The following is a 19,987-nucleotide window of genomic DNA, read 5'->3' on the forward strand; positions in this document are numbered from 1 at the left end:
TCTCCAAATAATCTTCAAATGATAACTCCTTTCCATGCCTACTGAGACAAGTACCAAGCTACAACAAGGCACACATTTGCCACACAATCACAATTATCCGCTAATGTGGGTTACTTTACAAAACATGGAAGGATAGAGAAGACAAGGAAGTGACCGCTGATGAAAGACATGAATCCGCCAGTCTCAAAATCCTGGGGTAGGCAACGTGAGGATTTTTGTGTTAAAAATTTCACTGAGTATTTGGGTTGGTTTACAAATTAGGGTGCACTTGCTTCAGGCTCCTAAGCAGTTGGCTAAATCTAAGGCTAATTCTTTATTGGAGGAGGAGGGTAGCACTGGCTGTAGCTAGCACTTTGTAGCCCTGGCTATCCCAGAATATATAGACAAGGCTGGGCTCAAACGCACAGAGATCTGCACCTGCCTCTAAAGTGTTGGATCGCAGAAAAGTACTACTATGCTCCGTTCTGAAGCTAATTCTAATTCCTGCTTCAATCATATCTGACCAAAACAAACGACCACAGGTAAAAAGTCTTTTGTAGCTTTAATTTCTGCCTGGGTCATAACAAGCCTACTAGATCCTAAGACCAAGATGGACACATGCTTTTCTTTAAAACGTGTGTTTATGAACTTTGTCTCTGAACAGCTTTCGCTGTGCGGCTGTCTATGTCCTGTTATGTGGAGCTCTGCAATACTGTGCCCCTACCTTCCTCTCTCCATAAGGAGATGGCATATACAAATTCATCAAGTCCCAAAGGAATTGTGGCACCATCTCCATGGGAGTGGATGGAACAAGTAGGGCAGGATGTGTATTTTCTGTCACTTTGAAACTGGCTGCAGTTGGGGGCCAAAGAGTGTTAAACACCGCATATGAACACTGGAATTTACACGATGGTTGTCTACAGATGCTCATGCCACACATATTCTTTACAGTAAGCAGACTCTGTCCTGTGGAGGCAAGGGAGCACACTGTTCCTTTAAACAGACATACACCATGCCAACACTGGGATAGGCAACTCCTGCTGATAAAAGGTGCTTCAGTCCCTTACCTCTCCTCCACAGTAACAAGCGCTGCTGCTGGAGCTAGGTGGACCGTCCTACTTTCTGTTCACAGTCAAGGCAGGCCTCAGTTCCCACTACTATGCCCAGCTTAAAGTTCCTTATTCACTGAACTCTATGAGGTGCAATGAGGAGAATCTAAATGACATTTGAGCTAGAAACAGAGACCACCTAAATTTTCTGTATTAAAAAGTAATGTTCTAGGTTTCTGCACTTCATCCCAGGAACTTGTCTAATGACCATGAGAAACTATTTCTTTGAGGCTAAAGGTAACTTGGTTGGTACCATGTTTTCCTAGCATGAGTTCAAGCTCCAGCACCAACACACAGACCATGTGTGGGTCACCTGCTTACAATCCCAGCACTTGGAAGGTACAGGCAGGAGGATCCCAAGTTCAAACCTTGGGCTGGTAAGTTGGCGCAGCAGGTAAGGTGCTTGCAGTGTGAGCCTAGAAACCCGCACTGGATCCCTCTAACCATGTGGGGTGGAATGAGGACAATGCCTAAGTGTCCTCTGGACTCGGACATGCACCACAGCACACACAACCACACATAGACAAATAATAATAACTTAAATGACAAACAAAAAAGGTCATCCTCCATCACACAGACGGCTCCAAGCCAGCTTGCAGTCACTACCCAATAGCAGCCCGGCCTCACCAAAGCAAGCAATGACCTTTCCTGCTAAAGAATATAAGTGTATACTTCTCTATTTAGCAGCAGAATTTTTTAATAGATTATCTTGTAAATAGTTTTATATATTCTTGAGAATTTCATCCTTTTTTTAAAAAGCAATCAAAAAAGGCCTATTCTTGTTAAGTACGTGTTATAACAGGAAGCAAGGCCAACCACCAGTAACATGTCCCTAAGATGTGCTGCACAAGGGGCATGGCTACTAAAGCCATCTTATCTCCTGAAAACCTCTGAAAGCCCATCCCACACCTCATGAAAAAGCTTAGGAAATGAGTGCTCAGAGTCAGTTGCTGGTGAGTGTTTGATGCAGCACACACCTTCTGGCCACTGCAGCCCATGCCTTTCTGCTTCTGCTCCACTCTTCAAGAAAGGGTTTCAGATTAACCATCCTGAGAGACTGTCACTCTAACAAGTGGGGCTGATACTAGTAACATTGCTTTGGTTTTTCAGGATTACCCTCAAGTCAGTAATCTGTACTTCGCACCACCTACCAAAAGAAGAGGAGAAGAGCGGCCAAAGGCAATCCTAATTACTGCTACTGGCGGTCTTCCCTGAGAAAAACCAATGTTTAAGAAACACAAATGTGAGTGAAGAAACTCAACAGTGCCCCTTATACCAAGGAACTCAAAAAGGCATTGTCCTTCTCTCTACTGAACTCAAAACACCCCACTTCTTTTCCCTCTGCTTCGTGGGCACAGATGCCCCATTTCTCTCTTAGGAGCATTTGGTCTCATCCTGATTAAAATAAAAACTTTGTCTCTGCAGAATTGAATAATTTCTTAAAAATTATAGTAATCCTGGATCTTGGGGGATTGCTGTGGTTAGAGCACTGGCTGACTCAGATTCAATTCCCAACACCTACGCAGTGGCTCACAACCATCTCTAACTCCAGCTTCAGGGGATTCAGTGTGCTCATCTGGGCTCCAAGAGCAACAATACACACATGGTGCAGTCATACATGCAGGCAAAACACCCATATATATTAAATAAAATAAATCTGCAGACAATTCTATCATATTAATGATATCAATGCTAGGGAACTCTATTTCTAAGCCGGAGCAAGTGCCGTGTTCCACTGCATCCTGCAGGCCATCTGTATTATATTACTGGTCCTCACATGCTTTCTTCTTTAGCATCATTCTCATCCTAGAGATGAGGAAACTGATGCTGAGGGCAGTGAGTAACCCGAACACTCAATTAATAAAGGGGAGGACACCTCCATCTGTCCTAGTGCCAACATTCCCAAGTCTGTGTGGTAGGGTATCTTCAAGCTGAAAAAAGAATCAAGTTACATTCTTCCCCCAGGAAAATCAAAGAATAGCCATCCATGGCATATCTATGCTTGGAAAACCTCAGAATCCAGTGGCCTTGTCTCCTCCAACTTGTTAAGACTACTTAAGAGCCGGGCGGTGGTGGCGCACGCCTTTAATCCCAGCACTTGGGAGGGAGAGGCAGGCGGATCTCTGTGAGATCGAGACCAGCCTGGTCTACAAGAGCTAGTTCCAGGACAGGCTCCAAAACCAAAGAGAAACCCTGTCTCGAAAAACCAAAGACTACTTAAGAAATGGAGCTTTGTATTAAATCCCTCAATAAAAAGATTTGAAGTGAGGCAACACCTTTTAGTGAACAATAAGAATTCTGAACATAGGAATGAGTTAATATAGGAAGGGCTCACCTCATGTTTCTCAACAGAATATGTTGCTTTAAAACATCATTAAAAGCAGCTGCCACTGACTGTTCAAGCTGTGTCACATGCTGTCACATCCTTCACACCTCCTGAGAAGGGTGCTGGCCCTGTTTCATCTGCTCACACAGAAGGGGCCTGAGGCTTAGAAAAAGCCTTGCCTAGTACAGCTGGTCACTGGTAAACGTGAACCCCAATATGTCAGACTCTAACCTTAGTTCTTCCTACTTCACCAAAGAGAAAATGTCTCAGAACACTTCATGAAGTGTTGGTGTGGGAGCAAGGAGATAACTGGAGTCTTTATTTCTCGCATAAGGTCACCTTTACTGCACACCTACTAAGTTACATAGGACCGGCCCCTTTACTGCACACCTACGAAGTTACATAGGACTGGCTTCTTATTTTTTTAAACTTTAATTCCTATTAGGTTCTCATCTTTCAGAATTAGTCTAAATCATTCATTCAGATTAAGTATGGTATAGGAAGAGTTCTATGCAGCAAATGAGAGCACCTTGTTGTTGTGTTAGTTTCTTATAAGGTCTAAGTTAGTAATTCACAGTAGCTTTAGAGATCCTAATGCTGCTCTATACATCGGTACCAGTTACAGTAGAAGGTTAACAAAAACCCTTAGAATGGTGCCCGCTCCATTAGGTTAAATTTATTAACAAGGCCTGTGAGGACTTAATATACCTAATGTTCCACAGTTATCTAAATTCAAAGTAATCTTTTCAAAGAAAGAAAAAAGTTTTTAACCTTGCTATAAACATAGGCAAAGGGGCTTGTTAAAAACAAAATATCATGAAAAACAAGGCCAACTGACTCTGACTGGACAGAGGCTGCTCTTGAGGAGTCATTAGGGATAGCACATGGGGTGGCAGCATTCTAAGGGCCAACAGCTACTAAGCCCCACATATTAGTCAGAGTAACAGTGAGGGGCAAGGGTACAGTACCTGATGATGGGCAGGTCGAGGCCCCGCTGCAAACTGAGAGGAAAAGGGAGAACAGACACAAAGGGAAAGGCACAAAGAGTCAGAAACACAACAAAAACCAAAGTTACACAATATACAACAAAATAAAAGCTAAAAACCCACAAGAGAAAAAATAAAAACACAAAACATTAAAGGCTTTGCTGCAGGACAGTGACAGACAAGCACCAAGATCCAAGAGGTCAAGACCACCACCCAGATCTCTTCTCATTCAGAAGCTGGGGAGAAAGTTATTAAGCTACCAGCACGTGGGTGCTCACTCATAGGAATAGCATGAATAAAAAACCCTCCCCCGAAAAAACAAAGGGAAGTGTGAAACACTAGATGGTTGCATTGAAACAAACATGAAAACCAAGTATGCGGCATGAAACTATACAGCTGGAGGACACCAGAATGCTTTTAGATCGCAAAAGCACACTAAATGGATGTCAGAGATTAGATTAAAAATTTCTTTAAATGTAATGGGTGTCTGATACACAGGCTTGACGTGTGTATGTGTGCATGCACACGTGCTGAAATGCAATTAACTAGGAAAGTTAAATAGCCAGTAAAGAACAACCGTCTCTAACATAATTGGTCAAAATGGCATTATCATAAACTGGAGGAACATGGGCAAAAAGTACAAGATTTCAACTCTATGTGCAGCTTGAAGCAAACACTGGAAGCCCCACTGTGGGGCGTGCTTGCCCAGATACTAGACACTGGCCATGAGAGAAGGAGAACTTAAGTCCTCTGGGATTTCCAGCAGTTGACATGCACTTCCATTTGGCCTCTCTCAGAACAATTTCCCAGTCAGGATTTAAAAAAAAAAAAAGAGTCAAACCTCTAGAATCGAACAATTTCTCAGAGCAAAATTTGGCTCCTAATGATAATTTTAACTAAAAAGGACAAAGAAAATACATCATACAAAGCCATACCTAGATGCTCAAATCTCCTCGGATCTAATGCAGGCTACTTTATTCATCAGTGAAGAGAAAACATACAAAAGCCATTCTGCACGGGCTTTTATTTACAATATGTAAGGACCGACTATCTGCACCTTCACAGCCCCGAGGAACCAGGCTGCACACTGAGATCACTCTTTTCTACTTAGCACTTCATCTACAACAGGAACAGACCATGGTGTAACTCTCCCAACTAAGCTACCCTGTGCTCAAAATGTCCAAAAGTGCCATGGAACACACAACCTCTGAACACATTTCTGCCAAGAAATCTGCCTCTGAAGCTATAATGTCACCAAGTGTTTAAAAAAAGTGACTTGATGGTTGTGCTTGCTCAGGGTGTGAGAAAAGCTGCCAATTTTGGCAGATCAGTTTTCCAGAATGATGGAAGATGGCAATTAAGAATCTTCTAGAAATTTCTCCTATCCAAATTGAGGTTTTGAATTTTAAGATTTTCATTTATGAGAACAGAATAGATCGTTCCTCCACTATGGGCATCAAGTTTTGAGATTAGGTAATACCATTCATAAGCTAAAAAGTAGATGGGAGAAGAAGAGATCTCTGCATGACACATTTGAAGAAAACAGAAGAGAGAGAAGAGCCATTTCAGACACCAAGCTGAGTGAGGGGCCAGTCTTCTCACTGTTCTGCTGAAAGGCCCCAATTCCAAGATTCTAACAAGAAAACCCAACTTTAGATAGGTGCAAAGTTCCATTCAAGAGAGAAGTGTGTGTGTGTGTGTGTGTGTGTGTGTGTGTGCGCCTGTGCGCGCGCGCACGTAAAAAAAACCCTAACTCAAGTCAGTCTGAAGTCCTGGCTATCCCCTGGACTACTCTGGCCTGGTCCCTGATGGCGGAGGGGGTTTCCCTGCGGAGTGCTACCAGTCTGATCCTATGGATGGCTGTAAGCAACAGAACAAACTGTAGTCACTGCTGGCCCGTGTTAAAAATAGAAACTTTTCTCTTAAAAGGTAGAACTTTGAGATGGTGAGGATTATAGATATAAAAGAAAACAGCCTTATGTGAACTGGAATCCAGTGCTAGTGCCACTCACCCATGTCCTCACCCTGCTGTGCACAGTTGGTAACTGAGTATAGCCAATGAACAAAAAAAGATTACTACAAAAGCCAAATTGTCCCCACTCCAAATAGACTTCTAATAACTTCACTATTTTTTCTTAGACCATTTAAAAATAGACTGCAGTTTGAAAAGCACCATCAAGAAAGTGGGGCAGACAGGCAACATTTTTAAATGTGGAACAAGATTTTCCATATTATGAACTTAACTAAGAGACTATGTATCAACTAGAAATATAGACAGGAAGAGATCCTGAGGGAGGGAGGGGGCATCTGGAGCCAGCAGGATTGAAAAAGCAGATGATCAGGGAAGAATGAAAAGGCTATACTATGCATTGCCAATGGCCTATTAAAGCAGAGATAGAATGGAAAACACTCTCACTGCTCAGCAAGTTGCAGGGGCCCTCCACACGGCCCCACGCCTCTCCTTCCCAGTCCAAGCAGCAGGAGAATGAATGAGACTAGACCATGGCAACTTGGGATGGAAACAGAAAATACAATCCTGCCAAGTTTCACTGCAACTCTACCCTCCCAGCACGAAGACAAATGAAATAAAAAAGGTATCAGACCCAAGACAACAAGCAAGAGTAGTCTGTGCGCTGCCAGTCTTGCACTTGCTTTGGGCATGTAATGGAATGTGTTACCTGTGGGTTTGGGTAATGTGGGTGGTAACAGTCACTACCAGAGGAAATGACAAAAAAATTGCATAAAGGATGGCATCTGAAGAGTTTATGACCACAGGGAAAAAATGGCTGATAACTGCAGACAATTGCCCCTTGATAATCAATTATAAAGTAGAAAGGGTAGACAAGAAACCTTGAAATTTATCTTTTAAATCCAAATTATCTTTTAGATTTAAATCAGAAAGGGATATTCCACTTCACATTTAAAATAAGTGGAAAAAAATGTAAAACGCAAATTATTCCTGTCTGATTCCCAACAGAAGACCCACCCAATTTGTTATGGTTTTCCCCCTGTGCCTGGCAGAAACTTGCATGCCAAGCCGGACTTCCAAAGAAGAAGTGATCAATACACTTCTGTTCATCAGCCAATATGTGGATGTGGTCAGAAATAATGCGTGCCAGAGGCACTGCTGCCTGCAAGAAGTACAGTTTGTTATATTGCTTACAATGCAGTATTTTATCCAGCCTCTTCCAGCCAAGGACCTGTAAACGGGAGTCTGTTCCAAAACCTTCCTCCTCTTCCAGTTGTCTGTGCAATGTATTGGCACTGTTCTGCTGGGCTGTCAAGAAAACTGGTTTAGAGATGCAGCTCTTCAGTCGGGTTTTGCGCCAAGCTCTAACCATGTAATTTCACTCTGATTGTCTTCCCCAATCATTAAAATGGGAGAGGGGAGAGGGCCAGAGAGTTCTCTGAAGAGCTTACCATAACATTCCATGCTTAACAATCAGAACCAGGGCCTATGGAAAAGGATCTGTTGAGACCTCAGGCCCATCCAATAGACAAGTATCCACATCCCCAAACCACTCTCAGAACAAAACTTGCACCAGACATTAGGTTCACCATTTCAGTGAAAAAGGAGACAAGCAAGCAGGCAACAATGACTGAAGTCCTACAACTCTAGAAATGGTTTCTCTGACCTCTGGGGAGGATCAGGATCTAAGAACAGGTATTGGAAAAGGCACCAAGGGAGAGGAAGGCAGGAAGAGGTGAGAAAGACAGGCCACTGTGTGCAGTCTAGACTCCTAATTCTTCAAGCAGGGCTCCGGAACATTTCAACAATTCAAACTTCATGCATAAAATCAAATGAGCAGGAGCTAATGCAATGACCTTCCTATGCTATAAGCAAAAAAGCAGGGTGCAAAAAGAAGATCCCTGTATTCCAAGAATACACAGAGCTCAAGTACAAAGAGGGATGTGGGGTACAATGAGATGTCACAGACACCTTCTGCCCAAAGCTACTCATGCAGGGTAGGAAACGACGCTAACAGTTGGACAGCTGAAGCCACTGTGCACTGTGAAACAGGAGGATGACCTGGAGTCCATCTTAGTAAGTGCTGCAATCCACATGAGGGGTGAACAAGGAGGATGACTGCATTTACATCTGTATGACAATAAATCTACTACTGAAGAAATGAATACACCTGGGTGAATGTCATGCACGTGATCATACTGTCGAGTGGTTAGAACGATCTGGTGGCACGTGTTCAGAAACCCTACTTCCCACAGCACTCAAGTCCGAGGCGAACCAGTAAAATCCAATCCGCTTCTAACATCGTTTCACTTTTCATAATTTTGAATAATACAAATAAGACATGAAGGACGTGAAGGAGAAAACCCTGAGTGTACTGGATTGTGCAGAAGGAAGCTCATGGCACACACAGTTCCACCCTCTCCTCCCTGAGAAATGTAAACAACACTGCATCTAAGCTGGTGCAAACGTGAACGCTGCCAGCCCCAGCACTGACAGTGTAGTGGCAGTGGTGATGATGACAGTGAGAAGTCTTCCCAGAGCACAGTGAGGATTCACAAAAAGATCCCAGCAGCTGCACAAAGGAGAAAGCTGCACACTTACCGGAGACCGGGTCTGAGGCTGTGAATTCATTGTCTGAGGGGCTTGAGGGTAGACCAGTGTAGTTGGACCTGCATTCTGTCCAGAGGGATAAGGGGTCTGTCAGAGAATGGCAAAAACAACATTTAAAAAATACATATGACACAGCAACTCAAATCCAACACATTTTTTAAAGTTCACAGAAGTGGTTTGCACTGTGGTCTGCAGCTGTTTTTAAAGTTGTAACTTAGTCAATGGAGATTTCAGAGTCAGTGTACACCTCCTGACAGTGCTATCAGCAACCCAAATCTAGGCACAAATTTTTCAAACCAGGAGTGCAGAAAACCTGCTGAAATCCCATCTACTTCTTGTGTGTGCATGTTGGGCGGGGGGGGGGGGGCCTATGGACGTGGAGGCTAGAGGGTGATGAGCAATGCTTCAGCAGTGACCCCACTCCATACAGACAGTTCCACAGCAGACAGAACACCAAAGACTGTCTTGAGTTCTTTCCTTAATCCAATCCTATTAAGTCTAGCCACAAATTGAACAACAGGGCAGTAAGTTACCCGGTCATAATTATTACACATAGTCAATAATTAGATGGAACTGAACAAGATGATTCAAGGTTTCATTTTATCTTACCAAAAATATTTTCATCACATACTGCATCGAAAAACTTCTCCATACCAACTTTTTCATAGTGTCTGGTGCAGGAACACACACACAACACATAGTGTCTGGTGCAGGAACACACACACACAACACATAGTTTCTGGTGCAGGAACACACACACAACACATAGTGTCTGGTGCACGCACACACAAACAACGCACAGTATCTGGTGCAGGCACACACACACAACATACAGCATCTGGTGTAGAACACAAATGCACACAACAGTGTCTGTGCAGAAACACACACACAACACATAGTGTCTGGTGCAGGAACACACACAACAAAGTGGTGCAGGCACACACAACGCACAGTGTCTGGTGCAGGCACACACACACAACATACAGCACCTGGTGTAGAACACAAATGCACACAACACACAGTGTCTGTGCAGGAACACACACACAACGCAGTGTCTGGTGCAGGCACACAAACTGTTCCGTTACAGTATAATCTTCTGTGCCCTCAGTAACATATGCTCTTCATCAGTACCATTCTGCCAACAGCGCTGTCGCTGGGCATTTGTCCTGTTGTGCTCTAAGCAGTGTAAGAAGCAGATGCCTCCGAAGCCTTTATTCCTTTCCTACACGTAAAGAATGACTAACCACATTTCTTGATGGACTTCTTAACTTACTATAGTGTTTTACTAAAAATTACACAAACACTTCAACAAAAACATTCTGTTTTAATATTTATTTTTCACCATGTGAATATGTTTCTGTGTGTGGTATGTGCATGCGTTGAGTCTGGTACCTGCAGACTCTAGGAGACAGTGTTGGGTACCCTGGAGCTGGAGTTACAGATAGTTTGAGCCACCCAATGTGGGTCCTAGAAATTGAACGTGGGGTACTATGCAAGAGTACATACGCTTAACCACTAATCTATCTCTTCAGCTCAAAACATCTTTTTCTTAGTTTTTATAATGTGTTTCTTTATTCTTGGTATGCGTGCTCTTCCTGCACATGTTCATGTGTCACTTTGTGTATGTAGAGGTCAGGATCCGGTTCTCTCTTTCCTCCATGTGGAACCAGGAAGTGAAATTCCAGCCATCAAGCTTGGTGGTGAATGGCTTTACCCACTAAGACATCTTGCCAGTATCAGTACAAAGATTCTTTGACCTGGCTGCATAACATCAAATGCATAGAGGGCAAGGAATAAGTTGATGAGGTAACATTTCAAGAATTACTAATGGTTTTGACAACTGTCCCTCTACAATGACTTTCAAAGCCTTCTCAAGGCTGCAGCTGGAACTCTGTGGTAGGTCAACTGCCTAGCACATACAACACCCTCAGATTTAATAGCTGACACTACAATAGAGGAAAAAAAGTAGCACACATCAGAACCATCACAGTGATTTAGTCTCACAAGAAGGACTACACAGCACTTCCTGTATACTGTGCAAGTTCATAAAACCATAGACGAATATTCAGATTTCTGTAGCTTAATGTTTTAACTAATAACCTGATAGCAGTGCAAGGTAACGAAGACAAGTCAGCTGCAGAAGGTCTTAGTCACTTACACAACTTTGAAGGCGATAATTTTTATTTATTATGTATATAGTACTGTGCCTGCGGGCCAGGAGAGGGAGCTAGATCTCTTCTACACAGTTGGGAGCCACCATGTGGTTGCTGAGAATTGAAAGCAAAATCTCTGAAACAGCAGCCAGTGTTCCTAACCACTGAGCCATCTCTTCAGGCAATAACAATGATTTTTTTTTTTTTTTTTTTGGTTTTTCGAGACAGGGTTTCTCTGTGGTTTTGGAGCCTGTCCTGGAACTAGCTCTGTAGACCAGGCTGGTCTCGAACTCACAGAGATCCGCCTGCCTCTGCCTCCCAAGTGCTGGGATTAAAGGCGTGCACCACCACTGCCCGGCTAATAACAATGATTTTTAATCACTGATTTTTGACAGTGAATTCCACTGGAAGATGAACAAAACTGCAAATAAGCTACAAGACTCCAGACATAAGACACACGGGACTCACACATGGACCTAAGATGAATTTTCTATTTTTACAATGGAAAACAACAAATTTAGCTAACAAAACAATGATGATATAAAACATATAGCCTTTACTGCATTTCACATGCTACTTGCTGTTAAGATTTTAAACATAACTCAGAGATTAAAAAGTCATTTCTTGTTTTAAGGTAATCTGTTCACCTTAAACAAATAATGCCATTTGGACTAAACTCAATATGGTGTGTGCATGACATTGTACACACAGAGGACTGAGTAGCCGAGCTGCAAACTTCTCAAGGGCTATAGGGTGATCTTTACATTACTGACCTCCCTGACCCCAAAATTCCATCTCTAGGAATGCAGTCTATAGATGAAACTCATGCTTCCACCAACCCCAACAGAAACATTCTACACTTCTTTTTCTTTTCTTTTTTTTTTTGTTTTTGTTTGTTTGTTTTGTTTTTCGAGACAGGGTTTCTCTGCATAGCTTTAGTTCCTGTCCTAGAACTAGCTCGTGTAGACTAGGCTGGTCTCGAACTCACAGAGATCCGCCTGCCTCTGCACCCCAAGTGCCCAAGTGCTGGGATTAAAGGCATGAGCCACCACCGCCCGGTCATTCTACACTTCTGAAGAGATGATGATGATTAGTTATTATTATTTGGATCTCGCTATCTAGCCCTAGCTGTCTTGGAACTTGCTAAGTAGTTGAGGCTGGCCTTGAACTTAAAGAGACACACCTCTGTTTGCCTCCCACGTGCTGGTATTAAGTGCACCACCACGTCTGGAGAGATAATTAATCTTAAAAGAATTAGGCAAATGTACATATATATCAACACCATAGCGTCTTGCACATAGAAATACATGTATGAGAAGGAAGATCATAAGTTCTAGGTCATTCTGCACTTATGGAGTGAGTTTAAGACTGGCCTGAGCAACTTCCTGGCACCTTGTCTTAATTTAGAAATAAGCAAAGCAGTGGGGGGGGGGGCGACACACACACAAGGAAGACACTGGGCCTAAATCTAATGGCAACAGCGTGCCAGATGTATAAAGAAAGCCCTGAGTTCCATCCCAACACCACAAAAACAATCTTATTAACTATCTTAACTACTGGAAGTGCACAGTACAGCAGTGCTAGCTCTTTATACAGCCAGCAAAGCCCCTCCAAACCAGAAATTGATTACACTAGAAAAGTATTGTTCATGCTTATTTTGTTTGTTGTTTTGTTTATTAGGTAGGTCTGACTGCATCCTCCAGGGAGATCCACCTGCCTCTGCCTCCCAAGAGCTGAGATTAGTGGCACTCAGACCTGACAGTGCTATTTACATGCAAATTAGCTACTCAATTACAAGTACTAACCATTCTGTTTAACTGCAATTTAACCACTCAATTTAAATTTAATGGTGGCATGTGGCCAGCATTCTGTTAAGCACAGGTGTAGAAAGAAATAATTAATAAGCTTTCCTCTCCTGTAGTCAACATTTTCTGTCATTACAAAGGGCTGCTGTAACTCCACTTCTACAGTAGTTTCAAGGTTAATTCCTCTGGAAGATGAGCCCAACAAGACCGCACATGGGTTATAAAGACTTCAGAAACAAACACACAGAACTAAGATGGATGTTCTACTTTTACAATGGAAAGCGATAAATTTAGCAAACAAAAACACATAGTTCTTGCTGCAGTTTACATGCTGGAGAGGTTCAGCAGTGGCATGTCAGAGACTGCTGGGCTGAAATTTCCAGTCTGAGAAGAAAAGTAAACAGCCTGCAGGACACATGTGCACCAGCAATCCATGCAACTCTGAAAAAAGATGAGGATACTTAAAAAAAAAAAAAAATCAAACTTCAATGGGCTACGGAGGGCAGGGGAACAGGCTCACACAAAGTACTGTAAAACGTAATGGGGAAGGTGCTATACCGCGAGACTGGGAGGCCAGCTCGGTCAACACAGCACTTGCTAGGAAGACAAGAGAACCTGAGCTTGATCCCTAGAACTTGGGGGGGCTGGCAGACAGCAACACAACCCATCAGTACACACCTGACCATCACCGCTTCCTTGTGGATCTTTCTGTAAAGAGGATTGTGAGGAATAGTTCATTTCCAAGGAAGGAAACTAAGAATCCAGGCAGAAGACACTACTTTCTCATTTTGGAAAAGAAACACTTTCTCATTTTACATGCAAGAGGTGTCACTTGAAAACAAAACCAAAATGCCCCAAATGCCAACAAGAAACATCAGAGACCTAAAAGGACTCAAGGAAAGGAAATCATCTACTTGTGGCAACCGGTGGGGCACGGAAAGTTCAGAGAGGAGAGAGAACAGTAGTCTCTCTCTCTTTCTATCCGCAAATCTGAACTCATCTCTGTATAGCACCCAAGTCAACCTAAAGCTTTATTATTTATTCTTTGAAACAAATTATCAGTTCAGCAAAATGCTAAACTTTAGATTGTTTTTAGAACCTTTTTTAAAACATGTATTTGTTTATTATGCATGTGCCCATATGCACATCACGGTACTTGGGGAGGTCAGAGGACTTGAGTCATCAATTCTTTCTACCATGAGGGTGCAGGATAAAATTTAGATATCAGGTTTGGCAGCAAGTTCTTTACCTTCAGAGCTATCTTATTTTAATAATCAAAAAAGAACAATATATGATTTATCAATTAGGAAAGGAGTAAATATGGGACCACATCTAACTAGTGGCCTTGTTGGAATTCCATTCAAATGGTATCCGAGTCGGGTCCCACTGATGTGAAATCAAACAGAAGACACACGATTACAATTCCATTGTAGGTTAGCACAAAATTTCTAAGGACTGTATTAACTAAAAAGTACTGAAGGGCTGGAGAGATGGCTCAGTGGTTAAGAGCATTGCCTGCTCTTCCAAAGGTCCTGAGTTCAATTCCCGGCAACCACATGGTGGCTTACAACCATCTGTAATGAGGTCTGGTGCCCTCTTCTGGCCTGTAGACATATACACAGACAGAATATTGTATACATAATAAATAAATAAATATTTTTAAAAAAAAGTACTGAAATAGAAATGGTGCTGGACAGTCTAACCATATAATGCTGGAAGGCAGATCCTCGGTTTATTAACATTCTTCTAAAAGTGAAATGGGCTGGGTAAACCAGATCTCAGGAGGCAGAGGCAGGCAGATCTCAGTGAATTCAAGGCCAAGTTGGAGTGAGTGGTAAGCCAGGCAGGACTGCAGAAAGATTCTTGTCTCTAAATAAAGTAAAATAAGTCATGAAACCAAGTGCACAGCTCCCTGTGTTGTCTTTCTATCCAGCACCAAGCTCCATGAGAGGTGAGTAAACTCACATGGTGACCCTTTATCACAACTCAGCCAGGCACTTGGCAAACAGAACACTGTACTTCCTTCCTAATGAATCCAGGTATCCACTGCCATTTAAAATAATCTGGAACTCATGTTAATGGAGGTACTTATGATGAATCTCAAAGAACAGGAGCACCCAAGTATCAAAAAGAAGTGTCCGTCATAACTCCTAGTTTCCCAGATAAATGAGCAGAATGTGATCACGTGTGCTTGGGCTTCTCCATGTTCTTGCCCTCAAAAGCCAGACGATAAATAGGCTGGTGCATCACAGTCATGATCACATCTGGACACACTAACGGCTCAGTCACAGCACTCGTGACATAAACACTCCTAAAGGGTGAGTAAGGGCGAACCATTATGTGGGCACTGCCACCAGTATTCAACAGCAAGGAGAGCCAACAAATACCTACAATGACTTGCTATGAGGAAAACACAGTTCTTACATAAAAATTTAACAATGACCACTGCATTAATGATGGCACAAAAAGGGCCTATTTGAACAAAAAACAAAATGAAAAGGTACCTAATTGCTTTTTAGAGAATAAGAATATCTTCAAGCCGGGCGGTGGCGCATGCCTTTAATCCCAGCACTCGGGAGGCAGAGGCAGGCGGATCTCTGTGAGTTCGAGGCCAGCCTGGTCTAGAAGAGCTAGTTCCAGGACAGGAACCAAAAGCTACGGAGAAACCCTGTCTCGAAAATAAAAAAAAAAAAAGAAAAGAAAGAAAGAATATCTTCAATTCCTATTCTGTATTTAAATATCAGAGCAATAGTACAGGAGGAGGATATAATGCCATTTATAAAAGAAAGCACTCAATACTGGGTCTCCAATATGACTTTCCTATCTTGCAATACTAAACAAAATATAAAAACAAAAACTACACAAGTTATAATTAGTTCATGGCTGAGCGGGATAAGTCAACATTACTTGCTGTGTAATATGACTCCCAGAGAATTCACCCTGAGGACAAACATCACATGATAAAGTTCAGAGAAGAGCTGAGTCACCCACCTCTGGCTCTCCACTTTGATTTCCAGAAACTTGGTGGAATCAACTACAGTCCCATAACTTTCTCAGCTGCTCTTCCCACTTCCATCAGTAAATCAGTTTCCTTAATTAGGCTGGCGGGACACTTGAACCCAAGTGTACCCTATCTGTGTCAGAGGCAGCAGCCTCTATCCACCTGGGGGAAGTATCAAGCACGCTACGTGACTTGTGCATTTTGAACAGGACCAATACATCCCTAGGGCTTCATTCTGGCACATCCTGAACAGTAAAACTGCTTGATTTTCCTCTGGGAATGCTCATTACATCAACAGTAATCAGCATTTGGCTCCCAAAGTCTTTTTCTTCAGATCTGAGTGAGAGAAGCAATTCAGCAAATGTATGGCATTCTGGGTAGATATTGAGAACAGTAAGGCAGATGAAAAGGTGGGAAAAGATCAGTTAACAAGGGATTCACAATTCATTAAACTGATGGAGGAAGGTCATTGGTTAAATAATAAAGAAACTGCTTGGCCCTCATAGGTTAAAACATAGGTGGGTGGAGTAAACAGAACAGAATGCTGGGAGGAAGAGGAAGTGAGCTAGGATGCAGGACAGCTCAGAGCAGACGCGATGAAGCTCCAACCCAGGATGGACGTAGGCTAGAATCTTCCCGGTAAGCACACCTTGGGGTGCTACACACATGAACAGAAATGGGCTAAATTATTACATGAGAATTAGCCAAGAAGAGGCTAGATATAATGGGCCAAGCAGTGTTTAAAAGAATACAGTTTGTGTGTTGTTATTTCGGGGCATAAGCTAGCCAGGCGACCAGGAGCTGGGGCGGCAGGAACACAACTGGCAGCTCCCACAACATTAAACAACTGTAAAATGTAGGTCATTACAGGTATGTAGATAATAAGTAAAAATATACAATGAGAAGATTTCACTGAGAGGTATCCAGGTAGCAACAGCAATGACAACCTAGGAAACAATGACCTTCGACTAGTCATCAGTGTAAAAAGAGCAGCATCCTGGGGAGGCAGAACAAAGAGAACATGTTACCTAAGCAGGAAGGGTCCGCAGGGGAAGAACTAAAGGAAACAGAGTGAGGTGAGATTGAAGAATGAGGTTTTAGGGCCATACTAAAATCATGTGTCAAGAGAAACAAGAATCATCTTAGAAGATGCTCAATGAGGCAGTGTTTGCTATCCTCAGATGTGCTAACTAAGAGAAGTATTATACAAAAGGGAGGCCATGATGGAGATCGGTGTAGCTATCAGAAAAGAGTTCAAGCACATGGTACCTGCAGTGAGCCTGAACGAACAAAGTAAGCGAAACAAATAACAAGAAGGGTTAGCCAGATGGCTCACCAGGTAAAGGTGCTTGCTGACAACTCGGGTTTGCTCTCCACACAGTGGAAGGAGAGAACTGATCCCCACAGGGGTGTGAACATACACATAACCAAACTCAGGCACTAAAAGCTAAAAACTAAAAGTGAAAACAGTAGCAGGACCCTGAGCAAACAATCAAGGCTGAGCTCTGACATTCCTGAGGGAGCACACAACTCAATGACCGAATGGCCAGGACACTGATAAAGTATTGGGCCTAGGACCCAACTGTCCCTGGCTCTTGGGGACACATCCAGTCATACTGGTCTAGTTCACCAGAACACGTGAAACATTCAGTTTCCCTGATCTAGATTTTTAAAATGCAAACAATAAATTAATTTGTGCTATGCTAAACTTATATAAAAAGAAAATCCCATAGCCGGGCGGTGGTGGCGCACGCCTTTAATCCCAGCACTCGGGAGGCAGAGGCAGGCAGATCTCTGTGAGTTCGAGGCCAGCCTGGTCTAGAAGAGCTAGTTCCAGGACAGGCTCCAAAGCTACAAAGAAACCCTGTCTCGAAAAACCAAAAAAGAAAATCCCAAACAAAAAACGAGAGGCTATAAAACATATAAGAGAAGTTAAACTCAGAGGAAGCTATGGACCAGGACAGAAAATAACAGACTTTCTAAGGGAAACAATCCCTCTGTATCAGCAACAAATAACTGAAAAAGAGGGGGGTATATTTAGGCAAAAGAAAAAGAATCTTTTATTATTTTTTGTTTTGGGGTTTTTTTTGTTGTTGTTTTTTTTTTTTTGGTTTTTCAAGACAGGGTTTCTCTGTGGCTTTGGAGCCTGTCCTGGAACTAACTCTGTAGACCAGGCTGGCCTCGAACTCACAGAGATCCGCCTGCCTCTGCCTCCCAAGTGCTGGGATTAAAGGCATGTGAGTCATCACCACCCGGTCAGGAAAAGAATTTTAAAGTTGGACACTGGGCCTGGCAGACAGCATATAAGACAGTACTGACTCCCACAAGCTGTCCTGATTTCCTCACACTGGTTGTGGCACATGTACACATATATTCATCCCACAGATGAACAAACTGTAATTAAAACATTACAATGGAGAAAGATGGACAATGTCAAAGTGGAAGACACAAATTCCCTGAATATCAAGTTTATTTCCTGATAGGCACATATCTACTTTAATTATACAAAGATCTCTTATGAATTTTTGTTTCTTGTGTTTTGTTTGCTTTTTGAGAGAGGGTTTCTCTATGCAGCTGTCCCAGAAATCATTGCATAGGCACGGCTGGCCTTGAAAGCTCTGAGATCTGACTGCCTCTTCCTCCCCAGTGCTGGGATTAAAGGTGAATGTCACCACACCCAGCCTACAAATTATTTTTTCAGTAAGAAAATATGAGATGACTATAGATATCTTTGCTGTGTTCTTAATCCTTCAAGTTCTGTGAAGACACTGCCTATGGGTTTTCCGTGTGAGGCTTCAATTCTGTTGAGGTAGTTTCCTCCTACGTTGGATAACCGAGTGCTCCTGTCAGGAGAGGACTTGGGCTGGGAAATGTTCATGTGTCAGTTGAGCTGGTAATTTTTATGCTTGTATGATAGGCTGCAACAATCAGTTTTCAATACGGAAACATCCTTGCATTCCAGAATTAAATAAATTCTAGGAAGTGATGAGGTAAATCTTAAAATATACGGCATAAAAAAGCAGTTCACGGGGGTTTAAGAGCCAGGAGCGTATTTTTTTTAGAGGACCTGAGTTCAGTTCCAACACCCAGGCACAGTGGCTGGCAACCACCTGTAACTTCTGCTCCAGGGCATTTGATGCCCTTTTCTGGCATCTGCAGGCCTGCACGTATGTACACAAACCAAATTAGACCCTCTCCCCACCCCGCAAAAAAAAAAAAAAAAAAAAAACTGTCACAAAGTACCACACATTTTCATAATAAATTAAAAAGGTCAGAAAAGTAGAGCTACAAAGAAACTGCCTCAGCATAACAAATGCCACACACAAATCACAACAAACACCACACGTAATGGAAAAGTCTAAGCACTGTCCCAAAGAAGAGAAGGACCTGATCACCAGTAGAAGATCCAGCAAACAGGAAAGACAGGAAAACTTAAAGCTCCCACACAAGGCAGGAAGGAAGACTCAACACTGCAGGTGGTCACAGCAATAGCAGTGGCCTCCAAAGCAGCCTCAAACCCTCCTGCTCCAGGAGGAGGAACAAGTACCAAACGCTCTGCCCTGCTTACACCTGAAGCATTCAACAGAGCCACAGTCCCCAATGACAACAATTGGAGGAAAAGGGACGCCACCCACCCATCCACCCAAGAAACACAGGCTCTACTGTTCCAATGAGGAAGAGATAAGCAGACAGCAGTGCAGGAATACACTCAACAACATAAAGAGCAATGCAGCACGAACAGAAACGAGGGATTCTACAACAGCAACAAAGACCTGAACGTCCCAATGCAGATAAAGAAGAAAATGACCTTAAAAATAACTTTATGAAGATGATTTAGGCCCTTAAAGAAGAAATGAAAACTTCCCTTAAAAAAGTGGAGGAAAAAAACCCAAAAAGTTGGAAGAAATCATCAAATCCCTTAAAGGAAACCAAAAAAAGCAATCAAACAGGTGAAAGAAATGATTCAAGATTTGAAAACTGAAATAGAGTCAAGAGAAAACACAACCGAGGGAAATCTGGAAATAGAAAATCTGGGTAAATGATCAGGA

At 42.6% G+C, this 19,987-nt stretch overlaps 1 protein-coding gene across 17 annotated transcripts in view; it reads right to left on the reverse strand.

Moving 5' to 3' along the window:
* Eif4g3 (eukaryotic translation initiation factor 4 gamma 3) overlaps nucleotides 1-19,987 on the reverse strand; it is a 239,448-nt gene that overhangs the window by 130,865 nt on the left and 88,596 nt on the right. For 6 of the 17 annotated variants that reach the window (XM_057785396.1, XM_057785390.1, XM_057785388.1 and 3 more), the window contains 2 exons: nucleotides 8,971-9,066; nucleotides 7,564-7,677 (listed from right to left, as the gene is read on the reverse strand). In XM_057785396.1, the coding sequence (XP_057641379.1) occupies nucleotides 7,564-7,677; nucleotides 8,971-9,066 (210 nt within the window). Of the gene's footprint in view, nucleotides 1-4,382; nucleotides 4,416-7,563; nucleotides 7,678-8,970; nucleotides 9,067-19,987 lie in introns of all 17 variants that reach the window. The other 11 variants (XM_057785401.1, XM_057785400.1, XM_057785397.1 and 8 more) reach the window with 6 other exon arrangements.

Source organism: Chionomys nivalis, chromosome 11, assembly GCF_950005125.1.
Source record: "Chionomys nivalis chromosome 11, mChiNiv1.1, whole genome shotgun sequence".
NCBI lineage: Eukaryota > Metazoa > Chordata > Mammalia > Rodentia > Cricetidae > Chionomys > Chionomys nivalis.